Below are 26858 nucleotides of genomic sequence, written 5' to 3' on the forward strand. Positions count from 1 at the left end.
CAGTCAACGCAAGATCGTATATGATGTCACATAAGATGCTAAAGTGGAGGCCATATAGGTACTTCCCCATACAATATGTATGTATAAAAAATAAAATAAAAAATTAAATCGCCAATTAAAAATCCTATGTTTTATTTTACTTGCAGTAGTGTAGTCAGAAATTATTTAGAAGAAAAACTCGGAATAATCCTTCTGTGGCATCGGTGACTCTCTGGTATATTACGGAAAAATAGTATTTTTGCCATAACTTCTGAGTCCATAGTCCGATCCAGCCAATTTTTAATATGAAATGATAAGACAAATGGCTGTACTATTTATACGCTTCTTGTACATTACTTGTACATGTACTTTGACCTTTTATCCAGCTTTTCGCGCACGGTAATGGCGGCTCTGTTGATTTTAAAGTGTAACCGACCCCGTACTTCATTGACATCTGGCTTGGGTTTGACATTCCGTTTTCCTCCTGTTCCAGGATAAGGGGAGAGGGTAATCGAATTGTCAAACCCAAGTCAGACGTCAATGAAGTACGGGGTCGGATACACTTTTAAATCAACAGAGCCGCCATTACCGTGCGCGAAAAGCTGGATTTATTTTATGCCAACAACTCGAACGCAGACATTTACGATTATTGCCAAATATTAGTTGTTGAAAGCAGCAGCACGTCCAAACTAACAACAAACTGCCCTACGGAAAACGCACCGCACCGGCACGATAATGACAGAAAATCGGTACGATTTTGAAGCATTTGAATAATCTGGAAAATGTGAGAAAATTATAGATTTCCATGATATAAGCAATCAGAATTATTACAAATTATTTTTACTTCAATGAACAATATTATTTAAATGAACAAATATGCATTACGTTTTATACTTGAACACTTTTAACAAAACATCGAAGAAATTTTCAAGCGGAAAGCTAAATGCGTTTCTGTTGAAGATAGATAATTGTATTACGTAGTGAGGTTTAGTGAAACAATTTAAATGTATAAAATAATGAGTGGAAGCTGAATGGCTTCATTGTGCGGCGCAGCCGAATTTTTTTTATGATATGGAAATTGGAATTATTAAAAATAAATTTCGAAATTCCGTTTAATTTCGTTAAAAGAATGATTTTTCTGTCGAAATTTTTGAAATTTAACGATACGAAACGAAATCAGATTTCGCCATACTCAAATTCCGCGGAATTTCGTTTCGAATGCCCTAAAACGATTTTTTTCGAAATACCGCATATGCTTATCTACATGATCGACAAATCTTCGAAATCTGAACAGTTTATATTTACGGGTAAAGGTGGTTTTGAGCATTGATGGTAAGATGGTTAAGTAGTTTGTATGTGGCGTCCTCTAGTCAAAGACGGTATCCTGCCTGTTTTCTTTTGAAAATGCTTTTTGAGAGTCAAACATGAAATATGGACATCGATATAATTGTATTCACTCTTGATTAAGATGTGTGTGATTTTTTTTGCCTTTCGCGTATACTAAGTATTGGATCACTCCAAAACCGAACTTTTGATAGAAGGCTCGGAGACGCATAGTGTTATATACCAATCGACTCAGCTCTTCGAATTGAGGTGATGTCTGTATGTGTGTATGTATGTATGTGCGTGTGTACAAAAAAAAGTGAGACACACTTTTTTGTACTTAGCCTTATCTGATTTGCTTGCAGTATAATTAATTGAAGTTTAGATTTTGACTCTTCTGTCACAGACAGATTTTCGAATTATTGCAATATGACATATTGCTCATTCTTATTTACTAAGCACTATTTCTATATGTAGTGGTTATACACGGTTTATTTTGGCTGTTCCTGCCCTTTGGGTTTAATGACACATTAATCAGATATTTCATCTTACTTCTTTAGATCATCGCCCAGATGTTCAGGGAACGTGCGTGAAAATTCGTGGAAATCTGCATCCATCATTTTCGTATGATATTCCGTAGTTACTTCTTCAATTTCTGATTCTTGCTCTAACTAGTAGACTCTCCTGATCTTTTGTGACTTGTCGCTTAACAGATCCATTACACCGAGGTCTATTAGAATTCACTAATAAATAAATCGAAACAGAAAAGCTGCCAAAATCGTAAGATGCGAAAATATCCACCCGTTCTGTACACAACCCTACTGATTTAAAAAAAATATATCTTACTAGGACATTATTCGGGAATGAGGGATGTTTCGCGGGACACTTTTCAGCGTGGGCCAAATGTTGGAATGCGACGGTGGACCACTTTACTCTAGGATGAAATTTTGCGAATTTCATCTCATGAACCATATGCGCTGCGCTGGAGAAAATAAGAAAGAATGGTGCAAAGTGCAAGCATGGCAAAATCGATCCAGATGACACCACATTAGATATGGTTGGGACTAAACCGGATTGAAGCCATCTCTGGATATTTGAAGAAACTAGACAGCAAATCCACCAACCAAAAGCGTTCGAAAGCGGCTTGAGTAACTATATCGTCAAACTTTTTTCTGCTCGCGTTTTTCTCTTTTAATTCCTAATTGACCGTGAAGACATTACTTCCGTTGTTACTAGTAGGAGTATGTCCACGTGAGAATGGTTCGCCAATCCCAAGAAAACCTTTCAAATAATTACTCAGATTTCGGTCGACTTATTCTATTTCTTTATTGGGGCTGCACCGCCATGAGTCTCTGGGTCTGCCTCTGCTGCAATGTCCCGCTGGAATCCAGTCTAATGCTTGTGTTCAGATTTCGTTTCCGCCCCTACATGAGGTGTGGCCGACTCGATCCAGAATTTCTGTTGCAATCGGCCTCTGGTGACAATGACGATGGATTTCGTTGTTTGAGATCCATGATTGATTCCGGATTCCGGAGGCTCCCGAGCCTCTTGAAAGGAGGCTTCCGAGCCTCTTGAAAGAAGACTTCCGAGCCTCTTGGAAGAAGGCTTCCGAGCCTCTTGAAAGGAGGCTTCCGAGCCTCTTGAAAGGAGGCTTCCGAGTCTCTTGAAAGGAGGCTTCCGAGCCTCTTGAAAGAAGACTTCCGAGCCTCTTGAAGGGAGGCTTCCGAGTCTCTTGAAGGAGGCTTCCGAGCCTCTTGAAGAAGACTTCCAGGCCTCTTGAAGAAGACTTCCGAGCCTCTTGAAGAAAGGCTTCGAATCCTCTTGAAAGGAGGCTTCCAGGTCTCTTGAAGGAGGCTTCCGAGGCCTCTTGAAAGGAGGCTTCGAGCCTCTTGAAAGGAGGCTTCCAGGCCTCTTGAAGGAGGCTTCCAGGCCTCTTGAAAGGAGGCTTCCAGGCCTCTTGAAGGAGGCTTCCAGGCCTCTTGAAGGAGGCTTCCAGGCCTCTTGAAGGAGGCTTCCGGGCCTCTTGAAGGAGGCTGGGCCTCTTGAAAGGAGGCTTCCAGGCCTCTTGAAGGAGGCTTCCAGGCCTCTTGAAGGAGGCCGAGCCTCTTGAAAGGAGGCTTCCAGGCCTCTTGAAAGGAGGCTTCCGAGGCCTCTTGAAGGAGGCTTCCAGGCCTCTTGAAGGAGGCTTCCAGGCCTCTTGAAGGAGGCTTCCGGGCCTCTTGAAAGGAGGCTTCCGGGCCTCTTGAAAGGAGGCTTCCGGGCCTCTTGAAAGGAGGCTTCCAGGCCTCTTGAAGGAGGCTTCCAGGCCTCTTGAAGGAGGCTCTGGGCCTCTTGAAGGAGGCTTCCGAGCCTCTTGTAAGAAGCCTTCCGAGCCTCTTGAAGGAGGCTTCCAGGCCTCTTGAAGGAGGCTTCCGAGCCTCTTGAAGGGCTTCCAGGCCTCTTGAAAGGAGGCTTCCAGGCCTCTTGAAGGAGGCTGAGCCTCTTGAAGGAGGCTTCCGAGCCTCTTGAAGGAGGCTGAGTCTCTTGAAGGAGGCTTCCAGGCCTCTTGACGAAGGCTTCCGAGCCTCTTGAAGAAGGCTTCCAGGCCTCTTAAGGAGGCTTCCGAACCACTTTAAAAGAGGCTTCTGAGCCTCTTGAAAGGAGGCTTCCAGGCCTCTTGAAGGAGGCTTCCGAGCCTCTTGAAAGGAGGCTTCCAGGCCTCTTGAAAGGAGGCTTCCGAGCCTCTTGAAGGAGGCTTCCAGGCCTCTTGAAAGGAGGCTTCCAGGCCTCTTGAAGGAGGCTTCCAGGCCTCTTGAAAGGAGGCTTCCAGGCCTCTTGAAAGGAGGCCTGAGCCTCTTGAAGGAGGCTTCCGAGCCTCTTGAAAGGAGGCTTCCTAGCCTCTTGAAAGGAGGCTTCCAGGCCTCTTGAAGGAGGCTTCCAGGCCTCTTGAAGGAGGCTTCCAGGCCTCTTGAAGGAGGCTTCCGGGCCTCTTGAAGGAGGCTTCCAGGCCTCTTGAAAGGAGGCTGAGCCTCTTGAAGGAGGCTTCCGGGCCTCTTGAAGGAGGCTTCCGGGCCTCTTGAAGGAGGCTTCCGAGCCTCTTGAAGGAGGCTTCCAGGCCTCTTGAAGGAGGCTTCCAGAGCCTCTTGACAGGAGGCTCCGGAGCCTCTTGAAGGAGGCTTCCGGGGCCTCTTGAAAGGAGGCTTCCGGGGCCTCTTGAAAGGAGGCTTCCGGGGCCTCTTGAAAGGAGGCTTCCGGGGCCTCTTGAAAGGAGGCTTCCGGGGCCTCTTGAAAGGAGGCTTCCGGGGCCTCTTGAAAGGAGGCTTCCGAGGCCCCTTGAAGGAGGCTTCCGGGGCCTCTTGAAGGAGGCTTCCGGGGCCTCTTGAAGGAGGCTTCCGGGGCCTCTTGAAGGAGGCTTCCGGGGCCTCTTGAAGGAGGCTTCCGAGGCCTCTTGAAAGGAGGCTTCCGGAGGCCTCTTGAAAGGAGGCTTCCGAGGCCTCTTGAAGGAGGCTTCCGAGGGCCTCTTGAAAGGAGGCTTCGGGGCCTCTTGAAGGGAGGCTTCCGGGGCCTTTTGAAAGGAGGCTTCCGAGGCCTCTTGAAAGGAGGCTTCCGAGCCTCTTGAAAGGAGGCTTCCGAGGCCTCTTGAAAGGAGGCTTCCGAGGCCTCTTGAAAGGAGGCTTCCGAGCCTCTTGCAAGAAGGTTTCCTATGTCTCTTGCAAGAGGGTTTCCTAAGTCTCTTGAAGGAGGCTTCCGAGACTCTTGTAAGGAGGCATCCGAGCCTCTTGAAAGAAGGTTTCAAAGCCTTTCGAAAGGAGGCGTCCGGGCCTCATACAAGGTGGAATGCGAGCCGCTTGAAATAAGACTTCCGGGCCTCTTAAAAGGAGGCTTTCAAGCCTCTTGAAAGGAAGTTTCCAAAAGAAGGCTTCTGAACCTCTTGAAAGTTGGATTCTGAAGATTTTGAAAGGAGGCTTCCGATCCTCTTGAAAGGAGTCTTCCGAGCTGCTTGGAAGAATGATTTCGAGAAGCGTAGTATAATGCTTCCGATATGAGGTTTTATGAGTCTGTCAACTACGTGCTGAGAAAGACTGCGCCATCTCGCCATCTACCTGGTGGAACTTCGAGACTTTGTTGAATAGTTTAAGTGACTGTGCATCGGTGAGTAGAATAAATATTAGCGACGATGGACAAGCTGTGGAGTCGCACACACTAGATGAGGTTAGAAAAGCTATTGACGAGCTGAAAAACAATAAGGCTGCGAGGAAGGACCAACTCCCGGCTGAACTTCTTAAACATGACAGTGAGCAGCTTTATGAAGTTCTACACCATATTATGTCGAAAATATGGGAAGACGAGGAATTGCCTGCTAGCTGGTTGGATGGCCTCATTTGCCCTCTCTTTAAGAAAGGCCACACACTGGAGTGCGCTAATTACCGAGGAATAACCCTCTTTAATTCGTCGTACACAATTATGTCCCTTATTCTGTTTAACAACTTGCAGACACATCATCTGTTTATTGATTTCAAGACGGCGTACGATTCAGTGAAACGGAATGAATTATGCCAAATTATGCAAGATCTTGGATTTCCGGCCAAACTGATACGGCTGATTCGTATAACGTTGGACGGATCGAAATCAAGTGTAAGGGTTGCGGATGAAATATCGACGCCATTTGTTACCTTCTTCTTCTTTTTGGCATTACATCCCCACACTGGGACAGAGCCGCCTCGCAGCTTAGTGTTCATTGAGCACTTCCACAGTTATTAACTGCGAGGTTTCTAAGCCAGGTTACCATTTTTGAACTCGTATATCATGAGGCTAACACGATGATACTTTTATGCCCAGGAAGTCGAAACAATTTCCAATCCGAAAATTGTCTAGACCGGCACCGGGAATCGAACCCATGGTCTTGCTTTGTAGCCGCTTGTCTTACCGCACGGCTAAGGAGGGCCCCATTTGTTACCTTACATGGATTAAAGCAGGGTGATGCACTCTCGAATCTACTGTTCAATATAGCTCTCGAGGGGCGATTAGGAGAGCTGGTGTGCAAAGAAGCGGTACCATTATCGCATTTGCTCCTGGGATTTTCGGACGATATCGATATTATCGGAACTGATCGCCGTGCCGTGGAAGAGGCTTTTGTGCCTTTTAAGAGGGAGACAGTGAAGATTGGACTCACGATCAATACCAGCAAAACGAAGTACATGGTCGCTGGTAATCAACGTGGGTTCATTAGTGGTGGTGGTAGCGAAATGGTGCTGGATGGTGAAAAATTTGAAGTGGTAGAAGAATTAGTGTATCTTAGAACATTAGTGACATGCGATAATGATGTTACCTGCGAGGTAAAAAGGCGTATTGCAGCTGCAAATAGGGCTTATTACGGATTTCGCAACAAGCTTAAGTCCCGTAGTCTGTAAACGAGAACAAAACTCGCGCTGTGTACTACTCTGATTCTTCCGGTGGCTTTATACGGCCATGAAACATGGACGTTAAAGGAGGCTGATCGGAGAGCTTTCAGAGTGTTTGAGCGTAAGGTTCTGCGGACAATACTCGGCGGAAAACAGGAGAACGGTATCTGGCGGCGCCGCATGAATCACGAATTGTACCAAGTGTGTAAAAGGGCTGGATATTATTAAGCCTATTCAACACGGTAGACTACGGTGGGCTGGTAACGCTATTCATATGCCGAAAGAACGTCAAGCGAAGATAATATTTAGTAGAGGACCCGGGAGAGGCCGCAGGCTTCTTGGAAGGCCGCGTACACGATGGCTTTGCAATTGAAGATGACCTGAGGGCGCTCAATGTCCAGGACGACTGGAAGCGATTGGCCCAGGATCGAGTCCAGTGGAGAAGGATACTTAGGACGTACATGTTAATAACAGAATAAAAGGCGAAAGTATAGATTTTATAATTCCGTTAGGATACGGAAAGCATGGAGAATGTTTTTTTATTGAAGCGAGCGGAGGCCAGTATTTGTGATGGTATAAATCGCACGACCTTCCTCCAAACCCCCGTATGAAGGGAGAGGAAAGAATATCAGTGTAGAAACTGATATGTCTTCACTGGCAAAAGGAAGGTGGTTTGATTTGCTCATATAACAGTGCGCGCGGAAGGATTTCTATCGACGAGTATTGTCTCTGAATTTCGAATATGACATCAGCATCTAGTCGAATAGGATTTTTATTGCACAGTTCTGTTTTCTCCATTTTAATTGGCAAAATCGGAACCGCTTCTCGGAACTGTGGGCCACGTAACATTGGCCAAACCGCCGGAAAAGTGAGTGAGGACAGTGAGAAACAGGACAGAAAGAAGACGTTGTTGTAAAGAAAATTATTATTATTATTATCTTTATTAAAAAAGGTTTTCGGCCCTGGGCAGGTTCACCTCATGTGTAAAGAAAATCTTGTTTTCCCCCATTTTGTTTATATATGTTCGCCTTGTCACCAAATATTAAGGGAAGAATATCCGGGAGAATTGAAGTGGAAAACGATTCTGAGGGAAACCGTGCTGAGGACCACTGATCCTACAGTGATACCATTACAGGGGGTTTCAACCGGTTTCCATAAAGTTTCACTCAGTATCGAGCTTTAAGTACCTGGAGTGGCCGATAAAACCGCGTTGTATTGTGATGAACCACAAGAAAAGGGCCGTATACTCACTACGACTCTGAACGTTACTGAACCGACTAACAACTTTGTAATAGACGTTACAATAATGATCAGATTTGGAAACATTTCAGGGTCCTGTCGTAATTGTGCTAATGATTCGCATTACTTAGCTATATGTATTTGTCGAAAGGTACATCTAGCAAAAACTGTTGTGGTGGTACACATATCAGGTAGCGATAATTTTGTTTTCGTGAACAAAGACGATTGTGAGCGTTTTCATCATTTCTTATTATCATTTAATAACAAATTCAACAACCTTTAGTCGACGATCTTTTCGGATGTAAAATGTAGTCGACTATGCTTTGCCATAATATGCACACAATGTAGCAAATGCACATTAAAATGCTATTTCTAGATTCTTGATTGGAGGCAGTGCCGCGTAAAAGATGTCATTGGCATTGAAATATTATACTCCTGGCTATGCACTACGGAAACATTGCATTGCATCCGTTATCAACTTTCTTCTCCGTATAGACTATGTTATGACTTACCCTCATCATCACGTATCCGATGTAGATGACCGACAAAATCAGAAACACTAATCCGGGCGGAATACTCGTCGCCACGTTCAGTAAGTAGACAAGTGCTGATAGCTGGACGAAACATCCCAACATGCAGGCATAGACGGTCAATTTGAGCGGAAGTTGGCTGCTCTGGGTCGGCAATGTGTCCGGCTGTGAACATGAGGGGGACCTCTCCAGCAATCTGTGCAATAGTTCGTCGGTTGGTGGTTTCGCCGGAACAGCACTGGGAGGAGTGTCTTCCTTGCAGTCGAAGAACTGCTCCAGAGATGGCTCTTCAGAATCTGAAGATTCGGGATCAGTTTGCACGCCGGCATCCACGCAGTCAACCAATCGGCTCACCACCGGTTCATCATTTATCGAACAGTCAAAGCGGCCATTATCACATTTTACTGCAGATTTATCGTCCGAAATTATCATCGACAGAGTGAGTTTAAGGAACAACTGTAAATGAAAAGAAATTCCAATACATTAAATTGCCTTTTAAATGTGATTATTCATGAAATCAATCGCATGGATTTAACATTCAATGGAACGAGCTAAATCCATTTTTGCCATCTTGAATGTCAAAACGCCCTTTTGAACAAACGACATTCGACCAATTGTCATAAATTAATTTCCACTGTATTGCCGCGAGTAGCTGCTACTAACCCGAACGGTTTGGAACCGGCCATCCTTCTCGACGGCTGCTAACGGTTCCCTAACCAGCTTACTGAACGGTGTCAAGAACAGAAAGCACAGGATTCTGTACGTGACCGACTGGATGACGCCACGTGTCGTGACGATGAGCGATTCAAACACCGATTTGAGGGCTTCCTTGTTCGACTTGAAGCCTGCAATGGAAAGGAGAGAATAAAATTGTGCAAATTATTTGTTTGCTTTGCACGGCGGTTGTCGGGACGAATGGATCATTGATTTGGTGTAAATATTATGGTTGCAGTGCCATAGAATATCAATTTGAAAGCGATGCGATACTTGGATTCGCCCTGCAGTCAGGAGATTGCGACAAGTCATCACACTAAAACCGTCGGTACCTGTTATGGGAGAGCGTTACGTTCAAAATTTGTTATCGCATAATTCACAAACAAAATGCGGCGACGACGTAGGTTATAACAACTGACGATTGATGGATGAATAAACAACTGAGCTGCGAAATACGTCGCAGAAATGCTTTCTTCGGCGAAGGCACTACGGCGGTTTTACTAAATTTTGCAAAACTAATGGCGAACGTGGTTCCACTTATGTGATTCATGGAGCACCCATGGTTTGATGTCATTCGAATGTTAGTAAACTTGAGTGGCGATACGTATGTGGGATGATTAGTGGATGATAATGACGACAAATCGGTTATCATGTCTAGCAGCGATTACATCATTACGAAATGCACTCTCGTTTGAAGGGCATGTGTGCGACAACGTGATGTAAAAGTAGTAAAAGGTTATTCTAAGAAAAGTAAACTTTACGTCAATCAACAGCAATTCAGATGAAATATCAAGAAAGTCAATGTTTAATGGCGCCATGTGGGTTTTTCCTTCCAATATCTGGTTTAATCTGCGTTTAACCAACAATAATAGCTTTCTTTTTCTTCCTTCCTGGGATTACATTCTTCACTGGGACATTGCCACCTTGCATCTCAATGTTCAATAAGTTCTTTTTCAGTTATAAACTGAAATTTTGAAGCAAAATCATAAATTTCGTATTCGTATATCAAAAGACTGAGTGCTGTTTGTTTTTTCTTCTCGTTTACTTTGCAGGAAAAGAAGTGTGGATATTATTCTAATATTGATTTCATAAAAACCCCATTCTCGTGCCGTTTTCGGGTATTTAAAAAAAATTGAGTATGTTAGAAGCAGAGGTGTGTAAGTGACATTTTTGTCAAATTTAAGTTGACTGCAGGAAAAAATACTTTAGTTTTAGAGCTTTGCGGCAATATATTGATATAGTTTATACCTTTGATAGTCTCCAGGAGCCTACGCATCCACGTTGTACCCATTTTTCGCAATATGAACTGTTTTTGGCACTTACACCCCTTTACGTTTGACCTCCTCAAATAGTATTTTGGTCATGACTTGGGAGCCCAATTTTTAATAGGAAACCATATACCGTCTGATGCAACTTGTTACGAGCAAATCAATTAAAGGTAAGTGGAAACAAGTGGGGTAGAGTTTGGCCGAAAAAAACTGTTGAATAAAATATTTTATCTGGCCGAATAAACGGTTGACCGGGAACGACTATTGCTCGAATAATCAATTTATATAAATTGAAACCAAAATTACAAAATCTTACACCACTTACTTTTAGCCGCAACGGAAAATAAGCGCCGGATAGTCACCTAAGAAAAACATACCTCTAGAAAATAAAAACTACTTTGATATGGATTTTTGACATTTTGGCTGCCACGTGATGTATTGTGGCGGTAAATGCTTTGAAAGCACGTGTTTTGTGTACCGCGAATAAATTTCACACAGCAAGAGAGCCTTTGAATGTGATAACAAAAGGTGTCATTTTTTTGTATGGTACAATACCCAAAAGCAGAATTTCCGTAAGATATTGTAATTACTAATTAGTCAGAAAAAATATTTTAAATAATTAGTATTGTGACAAGTTTTGTAACCATTTTCCAAAGCAATGAGCAAAATTTATCCGCAATACAAATATCACGTGCTACCAAAGCCTTTACCGTCTAGTTCCATTACTTAGCGACCAAATTTTCAATAATATCAAGTAGCTTTTAATTTTAGGTTTGATCTATTTAGGCGACTACTTGGGCTGCGATTAAAAAAGTCGCACGGGTAGTCATGGATCGGTGAAAACTGATACAGGTAGTGAACTTATGCGATAATTGACTGATTGTGAGAAAAAATAATGTTTGAGAATATGGTTTACTATTGAAAATGATAAGATTTCAAATGGGATTTAGAATCTTAGTTAGAAGTCAGAAGTGAAAAGTGATCAGCGAGAAGTGGGAAGTGAGAAATAAGAAGTAAGAATTGAGAAATGAGAAGTAAAAAGTAGGACGTGAGGAGTAAGAAACGAGTAGTAAGGAGTAAGCAGTGAGAAGTAAGTAGTGAGAAGTGAGAAGTCAAAAATTTGAAGTGCATAGTGATTTGTGAGAATTGAAAAGTAATAAGTGAAAAGTGAAAAGTTAGAAGTGATAAGTGAGAAAGTCAGAAAGTCAGAATAAGAAGTGAGAAATGAAGTGAAGTGTGAGAAGTGAAGAATTAAAAGTGAGAAATAAATAGAGCAAAGTGAGAAGTGAGAAATTAGAAGTGAAAAGCGTGAAGTAAGAAGTGAGAAATGAATAGTGGGAATTGAAAAATGAGAAGAGAGAAGAGAGAAACTCGAAGTGCGAAGTGAATAGTGAGAGTTAAAAAGTAATAAGTAAAAAATGAGTAGTGAAAAGTTAGAAGTGAGAAATCGGTAGTGAGATATAGAAAGTTATAAGTGAAAATTGAAAAATGATAAGTGAGAAATAAATAAACAGAAGTGAGAAGTGCAAATATGAAAGTAAGAAGTGCGAAACTCAAAGTGTGAAGTGAGAGGTGCATAGCAAGAAGTGAGAAGTTACTAGTGGGAAATGGGAAATAAGAAGTGAGAAGTTAGAAGTGAGAAATTCGAAATGCGAAGTAATAGTGAAAATTCAAAAGTTAGATTTTAGAAGTGAAAAGTGATAAGTGAGAATTTTTTTTCCGTGTTGGGTATCATTATCACTGCGACCAGTTTTTTGATCTATTGTGATGTATTCCCCTTTTTAATATGGCTATATCACGATGCCAAGCCACTATTCAGAATGACCGTCATATGTGACTGGTAGCCTTTTCCCAATCTGGTAGTACATTTCTAATAAACTGCACCACCAGATTGGGTGTTGTTCTCCAAACTTCATAAGGTTCTAATAGCCCTTTGTTGAAGAACTTTATTCTTTTGTTGGCAATTGCCGGGCAATGGCATAAAATGTGTTCCGAGTCTTCTTTATCCATGCCACAGAATCGACATGAATCATCTTGAAGTTTTTTCATTTGCTTCAAGTGATAACGGCTCGGACAATGACCAGTTATTAGGCCCGCATATGTTCTAAGATCTTTTTTGGAAAGTTCTAAGATTTTACGGGTAACAGAAATATTTGGTATGATAAACCTTTTGGACTGCCTCGCATCCACATTTTCAGCTCCATTTTTAGAGCACATGCAGATAAAGCACAAAATGGTTCTGGTCCACAGAAACTGTTTGATGATCCGAGTTTTGCCAATTTATCGGCTCTCTCGTTCCCATCAATTCCACAGTGGCCAGGAACCCAATATAAAGTGACTTGATTACAACAAGACAAGTTTTGAAGGGAATTTATACATTCCCAGACGTGTTTAGAAGTACAAGTCGCTGACTTCAAGGCATTCAAAGCGGCTTGACTGTCCGACATAATGCAGATATTTGAATGCCTGTATTTGCGTCGCAAACACAAATTAGAGCATCTCAAAATCGCTTGTATTTCAGCTTGAAACACAGTGGGCCACTTACCCATGGGTATTGAGATTGCTGCCCCTGGGCCAGGCACCCCGGCTCCTGCTTGGTTATTCAGCCTCGAACCATCTGTGTAGAAAACTATTGATCCTGATCGTAGATTTGGACCGCCGTTTTCCCAAGAAGTACGCCCAGGATTTATTACCTTGAATAAACGCTCAAAGTTATATATTTTACCCATCCAGTCTTCATTATTTATTACTAGTGGGTTTATTTTAATCATATTTAGAATACTCAGATGACCTGTAAGATCACCTTCCAAGAGGCTTATTGATCGTCGGATCTTTAGAGCACTCTTTTCGGCTTCTAATTGGATGAATTGATGTAAAGTAAGTACAAAAAGTAAGCAATCCAACGCTTTGGATGGTGTACTTCTCATTGCACCAGTTGTTGAGATAGTTGCTAATCGTTGAACTCTGTTAAGCTTTTTTGCGCAATTTTCTCCTTTGTTTTTGGCCACCATACCAATGAAGCATAGGTAATTCTGGGTCTTACAATTGCCGAGTAAATCCAGTGAATCATCTTCGGCTTCAGGCCCCATTGCTTACCAAACGTTCGTTTACATATCCAAAGAGCATTTATCGCTTTGTTAATTGCTTGCTCCAGATGTGCATTCCAGTTGAGCTTCCTGTCAAGTGTAACTCCAAGATATTTAACCGTATTTGAAAGTTTCAAAAGTGTTCCTTTCATTTTTATATTTCCTAATCGAATGTTTTTCCTTCTGGTGAATGGTATAATAGTAGTTTTACATGGATTTATATTCAATCCCTCCCTATCACACCACATAGCCACAAAATTTAGTGCTATTTGCATTCTGTTTTCAATAATACTGTCATATTTTCCTCGGACTATTATGACAATATCATCAGCAAAACCGATTATCTCGAAACCTTGGTTCGACAAGTATGTGAGAAGATCGTCAACAACTAATGACCACAATAGAGGTGACAGCACGCCTCCTTGAGGGCACCCTTTTACTGCTCTAATATCAATAGATGAGCATCCTAAGGTAGCTGATATTTCCCTGTTTACCAACATTGCCTTAATCCAATCTAACTTTCAAATTTTTACTTCTCACTTCTCTCTATTCATTTCTCACTTAGCAGTTTTCAATTTTCACTTCTCACTTTTTTTTAAACTTTATATACGCGATTTAAAAAAAAAATTTAAAAGATGAAAAATCACGTAGGGGAAAAGACGGCTTTGGCAGGTTTTGTTCTATTATTGGTACAGGGGTTTTTGTCGACCAAATTTTATGAAATTTGGCCACAATATTCCTTGATATGCAAAGAATGCTTAAGCCACATTTGAGCCTAGTCAGTCATAAAAAAAACCCCTGCCAATAATAGAACAAAACCTGCCAAAGCCGTCATTCCCCCTATATAAAATTTAAAAAAGTGAGAAGTGAAAATTGAAAACTGCTAAGTGAGAAATGAATAGAGAGAAGTGAGAAGTAAAAATTTGAAAGTTAGATTTTAGTGAAAAGTTAAAAGTTAGATTTTAGAAGTGAAAAGTGATAAGTGAGAAAAAAGTAGTCAGAAGTGAGATATAAGAAATTATAAGTGGGAGAAGTGAAAAGTGGAAAATGAGTAGCGAGAAGTGCAAAGAGAAAAGTGATATGTGTGAAGTGAGAAATGAATAGTGAGAAGTGAGAAGTTTGGAGTGAAATTTGGAGCCGAGATGTGTGAAGAGAAAAGTAAGAAGTAAGTATTAAGTGAGAAATGAGGAGTGGGAAGAGGTTTGTGAGAAGGGAGTAGGAAGTGTGGACCGGGGAACGAGAAGTTAAAACGAGATTCTCGTTCCTCCTTGCTTTTTCCTACTTCCTTCTTCTTTCTGTCTTATATCTCTCCACTCACTTCTCACTACTCAACATCTCGCTTCTCACTTCCCAATTATCATCTCTCATTTCTCACTCCTTGCTTCTGTTTATGTCACTACTCACATCCTACTTCTCACTTCGCAACTATCACTTCTCACTTTTCACCACTGACTTCGCACTTTTCATTTAGTTATTTCCACTACCAGTAAACCACATATCGTATCATCTTATTATCGACAGTTAGTAAGGGGAAAGGAAATCTGTTCCCTATCTCGATACCTCCTTAACTCGATGGTCCCTTCAATACCGAGTAAGGGAGAGTTCGCTGTATGTAGAAAAAACGGAGGGCAACGATGCCATGGCGCAAATGACGCAAACAAAACTGGTTCCAATGTAGTTCTTCCTACACAGCATTTGTAATATTGTTGCAAGTATCGCGACAATTATTTGTTCGCTGTTAGTGGCTGTAGAGGTGCATTATTTGTTGCAAATTTTTCTTCTTTTTACCCACATTTTTACTGAAGAGAGTTGATTTGTCTATAATTTTATGAAATCAATCGTGAGGACATCGTCGTCGATAGCGTCCCAGCCCTTTGGCTGGAGAAAATAAAACCAACTCAACGGCATCAAGTAAATTTCAAGCTCTATCTGGAAGAAGGGCGAATGTCGCAAGATAGGACTCTCTTCATCGACTTCCCCTCTTTTAAATAAAGTGTCAAGCAGCGGATTTCTTTGTGGTTTATCACCTCAGAACGATAGAAAACAATGCGAATTTACATTCTGAGGCGGTAAACTGCAAAGAAATCCTCTGCTTGTCACTTTTATTCAAAAGAGGGTAAGTCGACGAGCCAATTCTCTCTTGCGACATTCGCCCTTTTTGATAGAGCCTGATTTGTGTTATCAGATTTTGCAAATGCCCCCAAGGGAGGATTTCCATCTGCGATTCTGTTTAGTGTTTTGGGTAAAATTCCTCTCATTTCAACTCTATTGTTGAATGTTTGCTCTGAAAAAAAAAAATCCGATTTGCTTTCAATTGTATGCCTTTCCAATCTCCAACTCGATAACAGTCAACCGATAGTTCGATTCTGGCGACACAGTTGAACTAGGGTACAACTGCTGCCAAAAATCACCAGACCATGATTTGCTACAAAAGGACAAAAAGCGTCTTCGTTGCGTCTACTCTGATTGTAGTCTTCTAGGAAGTTTTCGGTCACCTCTTATGCAAAACTTTTGATAATTAAAAGGACCGATTTTCTTTTAACCATGCGTCTTTTCAATCACTAACTCAACAGCAACCAATCAATATTCGTCGTTTATCCTCATTATTAAACTCGTGTGAAAATGTCACTTTCTACCGCTGAATCTACTGACGCTACCACAAAGGCAAAATGCAACCATTGTTGTTGCTGCAAAGAATTTAATTTTACCTTTGTTACGGTTTTGTTGAAATCATCGTGTGGCCGTTATCAGTATCAGTAGCACCTTAAGTTACATTTTTTTTTCTGAAAATTGTGGTGAATCATTGAGTGGCCATAGTCGTCAGCAAGTGAGTTCTTCTCGCAAGATTCGCAAAAACAATTTGATTTCTGTTTATGATGTTATGGAAACTCATATGTGAATATGTACGTTATGTGGAAGATATTGATTTGAAAAATGTATTGGAGGTAACCACTTTCCCTTCGATGGGACTCGAACCCATGACCCTACAGTACTGTAGGGTCATGGGTTCGAGTCCCATCGAAAAGAAAGTATCAATAACATATATTTTCCATAACAAATTAACGTCCAAGTCAGGTGGTTTAATCCCCGGAAATAGGCAATTAACTTTGATTGAACTGCTGTTTGTGGTTTTTAAGGTACATCAAGCGTAAATCAGTTCTTCTCAGGACCACCATTTTAAACCGAAGAGTGTTGATTTGAGACAAATTTTATTCAAAGTGACACAAAATTTAATAGTAATGATGGCGTCGGCACCGGTCCCAGTGGCATCGGTGATGTTCGTCGACGATTACTCTTCTTCTTCTTCTTAACTGCGAGATTTCCAAGGTAGCTTGCCATGTTTGCATTCGTATGTCATGAGGCAACCCGAAATTTTCTAGGCCAGACCGGAAATCAAACCCAGCCACTTTCGGTACGGTCTAGCTTTATAGCCACGCATCTTATCGCACGGCTAAAGAAGGCCCCTAAATTTTTTCCCGCAAAAAAAAAACAATAAGACAAGATTAATCCTTTGGTACCTATTGAGAATTATTTTTAATTCCAATAAATTCATTCAGAATCAACGGAACGGGCAATGTGATTTAAAATGTCGTTTAACCGAACAATAGTGAATGCGAAAAGTGTGAAGTTGGATTTGAGTCCATTAAAATAATCTAAATCGCATTGCATATCAAGCTATGTCAGATTATTATCGAAAAATGTTGTATTGAACGCATCGTATACGATAATTTTTTTCCGTAGTGCAGCGGTTCTCAACATTTTTCTTGAGAGGTGCCCCTTCAAACATTTGCATTAATTGAGGTACCCCCTATGTTTTTCGCTGTCACTGAAAATAATCGATATATGAAAAATGGGCCTGAAAACTAACGGTATATACGGCTTTCCATAAATATTTTCTAAAATTTTCATTTACTTTGAAACTTTTCAAACTTTAATTTGAAATTAAGTTCATACATCGAGCTCCCTACAGAACTTTTTTACTATTGAAGGCTTCCGTACGTATTGAAAGGAGGTTTCCGAGCATCTTGAAAGAAGAATTTTGCGTCTCTTCAGAGAGAACCTTCCAAGCATCTTGAAGAAAGTCTTCCGAGTCTCTTGAAAGTGCGTTTTCTAGCCACTTAAAAGGAAGCTTCCGAGCATCTAGAAAGGACGCTTCTGAGCTGCTGGAAAGTATGCTCAAGCCTCTTGGAAAAAGAATTCCGAGCCCCTTGAAGAGAGAGCTTCGAGTTTCCTGAAAGAAGGCTTTTGAATACCTTCAAAGAAGGGTTCCGAGCGTATTGAAAGAGACTTCTGAGTATCTTAGAAAGGATGCTTCTGAGCTGTTTTGAAAATACGCATCCAAACCTCTTAAAAAAGGATTCCGAGCATCTTGATGGAAGGTTTTCTAGCTCATGAAAAGAGTCTTCCGAAACTATCAAATGGCGGCTTTTGAGTCCCCTGTGAGGAGGCTTCGGAGTATCTTGAATAAACACTTTTCAGCCTTCCGATCCTCTTGAATGGCGGCTTTTTATTCACTTAAAAGAAGGCATTGGAGAATCTTGAATGAACGCTTCTAAGCCTCTTGAAGGGAAAAATCCGAGCCTTCTAAAGGGAGGCTTCAAGCCTTTTGAAAGGAGGCTTCCGAGCCTCTTGAAAGGAGCCTTCCGAGCCTTTTTAAAAGAGTTCCGAGTGTTTTAAAAGAATGCTTCCAAGCTTATGGAAAGGAGGCTTTCAAGCCTCTTGAAAGGAAGCTTTTGAGCTTTTCAAAACAGCCCGAGTAGTACACTTGTCATACACGATTTTCTACACTCATATACGACCAAATCGAGTCACATAAGTGCTGCTACAACCAAAGCAGTAAGATTTGTGCTGTTAAGGAGTCTTCCTAGCTTTTGAAAGAGGACTTCCAAGCCATTCAAAAGGAGGCTTCGGAGTATCTTTAATGAACACTTCCAAGTCTCTTGAAAAAAGAATTCCGAGCCTCTTAAAGGAAGGCTTCGAGCCTTTTGAAAAAAGGTTTCCGAACCACTCGAAAGGCGGTTTCCGAGCATCTTGGAAGAAACCTTCCAAGCTTTTTAAAGAGAGCCTTCCGACCCTTTTGGATGAAAGAATGCTTCCAAACCACTTTAAAAAAGGTTTCTGAGCTTCTTGAAAGAAGGCTTTCGAGACACTTAAAATGAGGCTTCGGAGTATCTTGAAATGACGCTTCTATAAGGTTCTCGAGAGTACGGTTCCAAGCCTTCGAACTTCTTCAAAGGAGGGCTTCCGAGCCTCTTGAAAGGAGTTTTCAGAGCCTTTTGAAAAGAGCTTTCCGAGTTTTTAGAAGAAGGAGAAACGAAAAATAAACTTTAAAGAGGAAAGCTTAAAAGAAGACTCCTCGGCCTCTAGAAGAAAGCTTCCAAGCCTCTTGGAAGTATGCTTCCAAGTCTTTTAAAAAGGGGCTTTCGAGCCTGGTGAAAAATAATGCGTTCCGAACCTCTTGAAAAGATCCTTCCGAGGCATTTGAAAGAAGCAGAAAAAACTAGTAATTTCATAAAACAAACTTAAAAGAAGGAGTCCGGGCTTCTTGAAAGAAAATTTCCGAACACCTTAAAATGAGGCTTCCGGGCTTCTTGAAAAAAAAAGGTTTCTGAACCTTTTTAAAGGAGTCCTCCGAGCTGCTTGGAAGGATGTTTCCGAGAAGCGTAGAAAAATGCTTCCGATTTTATGGCAACGAAGCCGCTAAGCTTTTCAGGTAAAAGCCTTCATGTCTCACAAATGGAGGCTTCTAAATCTGCTGAATCTAGATTTTAGCTAAAAATCATATTCTTAACATATCATTCAACATGCAGTTTTGATCAGGTAGATAGTACAGATTTGTTCATTTGTGGTTTTGCCTGTTTGATCTTTTGTCTCACAGTCCTCTATCCATTGTACTGGTTGTTGAAGGCAGGGTTTAATAGGCCATGATTTACTGATCGCCATCCATATTAAGTACAAGACAAAGTTTTGAAATACAAAATTATCAAAACTTTATCACTAAGTTTTGATTAGAATTGTAATTCATCCGCCATTACGCATTTTTGTCCGAGGTATCCACTGGGCCCGGCGTTGGTACCCCCAGGGGTACATGTACCCCAGGTTGAGAACCGTTGCCGTAGTGAATCAATCATAATTGTGTGAATAAAAACTCGTAATGACTTACATTCCTTGCAATATCCTATATCAGTGCGAATGAATGTCTATGTGAATCGTAATACAGTGGAAACCACTTCAGTCCAAATGGCTTGTATTTAGAAGTTTATGTTGGACAAAAATCCGATCCACTTCAAACAGCATCCGCCTGCAAAGCCAAAGTTCGCATATTTGAGACCTGGTGCCAGAAAGTTTTTTTTAAATATTTTTTCTATTTTGATGTTTAATCGTAATACTGCTCTTCTGATGTCGGGAAAAATTGTAATAAAACTCGTATGTACCTATATCGCCTCCACTTTGGTGCGTATATAACCAATCTGTGCATTATATACGATTTAGTTGGTTTTTATATAATAACCTATCCCAAGTAACATTTCATGTTCTATTCCGCTCTAGAAATGGTTTTCTAGATCAAATTATAAGAACTAACAATAAAACTAACTATTAAACGGCAATCTTCTGATGACCACTATAAGAGTAGGATATGGCCAAATGGTCCTCTTTAGATAACCACTATAAACCTTTTATAAGAGTATTTAGAAACCTCTTTTAAACCACCCGCAAAACAGGGAATTTGGCTGCGGCAGTTGTCAAAAATATTGCTTTGGAGAAAGAGAAACAAAACTCTGCAGAAAAATAATAACAAAATGAATTGTTGATGAAAATCATGATGAGCACGACTGCAAAATATTTTTTTCAGGATTGTTTTTCAATATATTTCCATAAAAATGAGGCGCGCATTCGATTTCATTGTGAAAGCTAGTGAAAAAATCGAACATCATGCGCCCTAAAAAGGATGAAGTTCTGTAAAATAATTATAACAGCATTATCATAAATCACTGCTGGGTTTGTCGATAATCTACCTCAATATATTTGTAACGAAAATCAATTACCAAAAAAGTATTTTATGCCATGAAAACATCGTCTAAATATGAATTTCAGTGACTTGAAAATGCTTCTCCGTTTCCAATATGGCCATCAGAGAATTCGATCAGAAAAATGTTGCTCTTGTTAAACGCTGTTATAAACCCTTTGCAATGCAAATATTCTTATTAGGGTTATTCATTTGACTACATTACGACCATACACTGAAGCTATATTCTAGCTTTGAAAACAGGATTTATTACACTCTTCATCATAACCGCAGAGCTGCTCATAAACTCAACAGGCGTTTGACGTTTGAAGCCTTTTCTGCACATTTATAGGAGGTTTATTGATAACAATAAAAATGACAATAAACCTAAGCAGCTAGTTATGGTGATTACTATTATAAATCCGCTATTAGAATTAAATAAATCCAAGAAGCATGGAAATTGTTACTTGGGATATCAAGAGTTATAGGTATCAAAATGTTGCCTGGGCACTTCTCACTCAGCACATCTCACTTCTCTTTTCTTACTTAGACTTTCTCTTTTCACTTCTCACTTCAACTCACTCTCACTGTCAGAAGTAAAAAAATAAGAAATGAGAATAATGAGCGAGAAGTAAACTGTTTCATTTCTCACTACGTACTTATCATTTTCACTTCTCACTTTTCACAGTTCTCATTTATCACTTCTCACTTTTCACAATGAGTGAGCAATGAGAAGTGATATGCCTTACTTCTCACTTATTATTTCTCTCTTCTCGCATTTCAATTCTCACTGTGAAAAGTGAAAAATTAAAATTGAGAATAATGAGTGAGAAATACGAAGTAAGACGTCACAATTTTCTCTCATCACTCACTTCTTACTTTTCATAGTGAGAAGAATAGAAGTGAGAAATGTCAAACGGCATTTAAAGGCAAATGACCTATTCGGCCAAACGACTTTTTCGGCGAAATAACCCGTTCGACCAAATGAAATTTCCGGGCGAATGGTTCTGTTAGTCATACAACCATTTCGGTCAAAAAGCATTTTCGGCCATATGACATGTTCGACCAAACGGCCTTTTCGGCCATTTGACCCGTTTGGTCAAATTATATTTTCGGCCAAATACCCCTTAAAGCCAAACGGCATTTTCGGCAAAATGACTTATTATTATTAGGTCAAATGTCGTATTCGGTCAAATGATATATTCAGATAAACGATTTATTCGACCAAATGTCCTTTTTTTTGGCCTAACCCAAGTAACATTTTAAGTTTTATTTCGCTCTAGGAATGGTTTTCAAGATAAAATTATAAGATCTAACAATAAAACCCATGACTACGTGACAACTTTCTGATGACCACTATAAGAGTAAGATATGGCCAAGTGGCCCTCTCTAGTTAACCACTATAGACGTCTTATAAGAGTTATTTAGAAATCCTTTTTAAACCACCCGCAAAAAAGGGAATTTGGCTGCGACAGCTGTCAAAAATGTTAGTTTAAAAAAAGAGAAACAAAACTTTGCTGAGAATAAAAACAAAATAAATTGGTGATGACCATCGTGATGAGGATGATTATAAAATAATATTTTTTTCAGGTCGGTTTTTCAATTCACTTCTATCCAAATGAGGTGCGCGTTCAACTTCATGGCGAAAGCTAGTGAAAAAATTAGATTGAATACAACGCGCTCTCAAAATAATGTAGTTCTAGACTTTTGAGTTCAAGTAATCATAACAGCAGTATCGTAACTTTCTACTGATTCGATTGATACTTCGCCCCAAAATATTTGTAATGCTCATCAATCACCAAAAAAGTGCTTTACTCGGTGAAACTATCATCAAATCATGAATTTTAGTAAAAAATTGCACTGATCTAAAATGCTTCTTCATTTTCAATATGGCCTTCACAAAATTCGATTAGAAAAATGTTGCTCTTATTGAATACCGTCATAAGCTCTTTGCAATGCAAATATTCTTATTGGGGTAATTCATTTGGCCACATTACGACCAAAAATTGTAGCTTTTACAGAGCTTTGAAAATAGGATTTATCACGCTCTTCATCGCGACCGTAGAGCTGCTCATAAGGTCAATAAGCGTTTGACGTTTGAAGCTTTTTCAGCATATTTATGGTTTATTGATAGCAATAAGATCGACAATAAAACTGAGCAACTAGCTGTGGCGATTGCTTTCATAAATCCGCTATAAGAATTAAATAAACCCAAGAAGCATGGAAATTGTTACTTGGGAATGGTTTGTTCGCTCAAATTAAGAACGGTCCTGGTGGTCATATGACTACCACTTCTGCTTCATACGCAGGAGGTCGTGGTTTCAAACTCAGGTTCGTTCCATTTCCTCCTACTTTGTATTTTTCCAGATATTTCTCAAGTTCTTCCAATAGCTAGAACTGTAAACGGGCTATCATACCGTTTCCATTTTCTATCCTCTATACCTTCAACTTAACTAGTTCGAGCAGATGACTGTTAGAGTTCAAAATGAACGAAAAAGCTCGTTTCGGCATTCAAATCGAATAAAACATCAAATCGGCATCAAATCGAATAAAATGTTCTCACTTATTGATTCATTTTCAGCGAAAAAGATAAAATAATATTTTTCGACTGTCCTGAAGTTTCGGTCAATTTACTGGCCTTGGACCATCTTCTGTGGCCACTAAAAGTCACATATATTATGTAGAAAAAAAATTACAAAATAATCACATCCAATCTTCCGGTCATTATTATAGACAGCCATTATTACTGATCGTTGACACGTACAGACAAAGGTGTAGTATGCACATTCTAACTGCTATTGGTATTAGTTCTAAGTATATTATCACATTGGCAACCCGTTAACCAGGACGAACCTCTGCCATAAAACCTAACCCCCTGATTCCAATAAAATTTCGCATGAACTCGTGGCAAGTCTAGAGGTGTCCTCGGCTTGCAGTGGGCGATTGATTGCATCTTCAATTCCTGTCCACCCAAGATAGACCGTGAGGACGTGGCCAGCGACGTTATCGACCATTTGGAATAGTAGTAGAGCTCTCGGACTGTTCACATTGAGGTTGGGGAGCAAATTCCATGCTTCCCTTCCATTTGGTTCCCTGTGCAACTGTGATTATTCTGGTCAATCAAGGAGTAGCAACTACAAAAGGAACGCTCATCATGCTCATGCTCATGCTTAATGGCTTTCGCGATTTTCTTCGCCTGGACATTTTTTAAATGTATTTTTTTTTTAATTTAAGACACATGAGCCGGCCCGGGCTGCAAGTCGTTCTGATGAAAAAATCAGTCAGTCAGAATTCAAGTTGTATTTATTAAATAAAATAAATTATTTGTCCAACATTGACAGTTCCTATATTTTGAATCGCATTCCCACGACTTTTTCCACAGTTTTTAAATGCTTCTAACAAAACTAAATGTAGATGCTTTTCTCGGCTTTTTGGTATGACGATTCTAATATTTATGGATCATTTTCAAATTTCAAATGTTTTAACTTCTATCCAGTGTATTTTTTATTTCATTTCACTATTCATTTATATTTTCTGTGATGATATTAATTTGAAAATCCAGCTTTTTTATTGTTTCTTAAATTCTGTTGCACGCAACTAATTCCTACTTGATACGAAAATTATCAAGCACTTTTAGTGGAATGTGACTTGTCACAAGACGAGTTTAGTATTATTCCATTCAATTGGTTACAACCACGTTGTAACCTTTACAGATACGTACTTTGACCTCAACTGTAACGCTACGTAATGTCTTGATCATAACTAGACCAAGTCGACATTTTTATGATAGGTCCAAAATATGATGAACATTTTTTTTAGCTTACTCAACTCAATTCGTTGAATGACTTAATTCTATTTTGGAAACCAAGGGTGTCTCAAATTCAAGAAATACGTAAATGAAAACAGAAACCTACGTCGTTTGCATGGAATCTTAGCTTTCAAAGTGGGTAAGAATCTCATTTTCTTCCTGACAGGTAAATGATGAGTAAGGCTGTGCAAGGGCGAGATATAAATCTTCTAAATGAAGGGAAATGCGCTGCCTGTGTCATCGTTCTGATAACTTATATTTAATTCGAAGCTATGTTGAATTGTCTAAATATTAGAATTTTTATGATTAGTCACATGTTCGAGGTTATCTGAACTGAAAAACAGTGAAATTTGATTGTGTTTTTGGGTATATTTAATCAGTGTGCTCGTCGTTTAAGACTTTTTTTTCTTCTGATTGAAACCATTCATTTTTGGTTAGTTGGAAACATCTCTCTACATCGCAGGAAAACTGTGTACGTTGACCTAGATTCTAATACATAATATCCGTTTCGATTTTTATTTTTATAAACTTCACTTTTATAAGATTGATGTTTCACATCATTGATTATTTGTGATCTCCTTATTTCCACCGGTCCAGTATGAGACACAAGGATTTTTACTTGATTATGTTTAGAATTGAGGAAGCAGCGGCCTTCGTATTCCCGAATCATTCCCGTTGCACGTGAGTGACATCTAATCCGCAGACAATATTTGCCCTGTCATTAGTGCGCTATCGCTAAATGTCTGATCCTGCTCAGACCGCATGTATACGAGCATTTCTATACAAATATTGATTTTCAAGTGCAGTTAACCCACAGACGCAAACTATTGCATTAGCTTCGTGCCACAGAAAAGGCGCAATGAACCGTTAAGATACTACACCACGCCGTCTGTCCATCAGCTTATAGATAACGAACGACCGACCGGTGCTTTCACCACACCACAGCAGTGAGAATAGTAATACATATTACGTCGCGATATCCTGCCGTTTTCAGAATTTCACCACACATAGTATCACTACCTTCGCATTGCAAATCCCATTACCGCATCGCTTAATGATAAACGCAACAAGTGCCCATCTGTTCTGACTTCGAGGGTAACCTCTTATTTGTTGAGAAACTAAATTTTAATTAAGTAAAACAGAAAGGCAAGTTCAACAGAGTTCTGTTGAAAAGTATTAAAACTTATTCCAATGTAGATGTATTTTTATAATTATTTGCACATTCTCTACCGTATTAATCAAACAGGATGTCCAACAATCATCACATTACCCTTATATCTCGTACTACAAGAAAAAGCGCAAAAAAACAAATCAATACGCTCAAGAAACCCTACAAGAACAATTTCGCCGTAAAACAAACTGGGAAATAATTGAGCACTTGGTACAATTTTCCGCGCCTCGCATGCACTCACGCTATATACGGCCCTAATTACACTCCGCGGAACTAACTGTGAAATGCAACGCCTCGCGAACGTACCTTTCAGCCGCATGGGCTGGGCCAGTGCGCACAGCTTCTGGAACGAATTGCTCCGGAGGAACATCTTGGAGCGGGCCTCCAGGCCCGGGAATTTGCGTTTTTCCATCAGCGACGACATGCTCGGGATGCTGCACACCAAAAATAATCTCACAACAGATAGGATAGTTCACAGGTCTTCCAACACTTTGGCGCGGCACTCTCACCCTTATCAGCAGTGGCAATCCGCACGACGAAGAAAGTTCTCTGTTTCTATGTAGCCAGGTAGTTGACAGTGCAGAAAAGTCTTATTCTGTTCTGATCTGTCTGCAACTGCACCGACGGACGATTCTGAACCAACACAAGAGCCGGCGCGCTGGGTTCTGATAATGCGGGAATAAGTGAGCGAGCGATATGGAGAAAAAAAAATAATCGCACGTTGGAGTCACTCAGGCAATCAGCGAGCGCTATAATGATGAGAGTGGAATCTACCGGACCGTGTCCAAGTCAACATTGCTTCCCTCGATCTGTCTGATCCTACAACGAACGTCGTGTTCTTCCTTCGATGCACGTGCGCGCGGCTAGTGGAAACTATTCGCGAAACTAATTTGGCCGTTTACTGAATTGGAACCTTTCTCCATGATAGAGTTCTCGCGGAATAGTTGATTCGGTATGGGGAAGGCGAGATGCGCGAGCACAACACGATTGCACCTTTCCTGGATGGATGGCAGCGTAGGACTGGGAGCTGTCCGGGCCGTTCGATCTTCTTGTAAGGTAGCGCCAGTTCGGTCGAGTCTGCCTGCGACGGGCAGAATCGTTCACTGATAACAGCAAACGGGCCCGTACTATAGCTGCGGTGTGAGTACGTACAGGAACGTACAGGAACGTCCCTTTGGAATGGAAGGGATAGCACTGATGAGGTAAATGAATAATAATTAGGTAAATGAGTAACACTCCGTAACCATTTACCTAATCGAAGAAGTCGTAATAGTAATCGAATGTTCTGACGCAGGTTTAAATGTTCTGATGGACTTGTAACTGTTTGCCTTTCTCGTGCACTGAAAGGTTATA

General features: G+C 40.5%; 1 protein-coding gene across 1 annotated transcript in view; it reads right to left on the bottom strand.

Annotated features, from left to right (window-relative positions):
• Positions 1-26598, bottom strand: part of LOC134218256 (uncharacterized) — a 29923-nt gene extending 3325 nt beyond the window's left edge. Inside the window, exons 1-3 of the mRNA XM_062697185.1 lie at positions 25812-26598; positions 9116-9297; positions 8435-8908 (exon numbers count right to left, since the gene is read on the bottom strand). Of these exons, the coding sequence (XP_062553169.1) occupies positions 8435-8908; positions 9116-9297; positions 25812-25929 (774 nt within the window). The 5' untranslated portion in view covers positions 25930-26598. The remainder of the gene's footprint in view (positions 1-8434; positions 8909-9115; positions 9298-25811) is intronic.
• Positions 26599-26858: the final 260 nt, after the last annotated feature.

This window comes from Armigeres subalbatus, chromosome 2 (assembly GCF_024139115.2).
Source record: "Armigeres subalbatus isolate Guangzhou_Male chromosome 2, GZ_Asu_2, whole genome shotgun sequence".
In the NCBI taxonomy this organism is placed as follows: Eukaryota; Metazoa; Arthropoda; class Insecta; order Diptera; family Culicidae; genus Armigeres; species Armigeres subalbatus.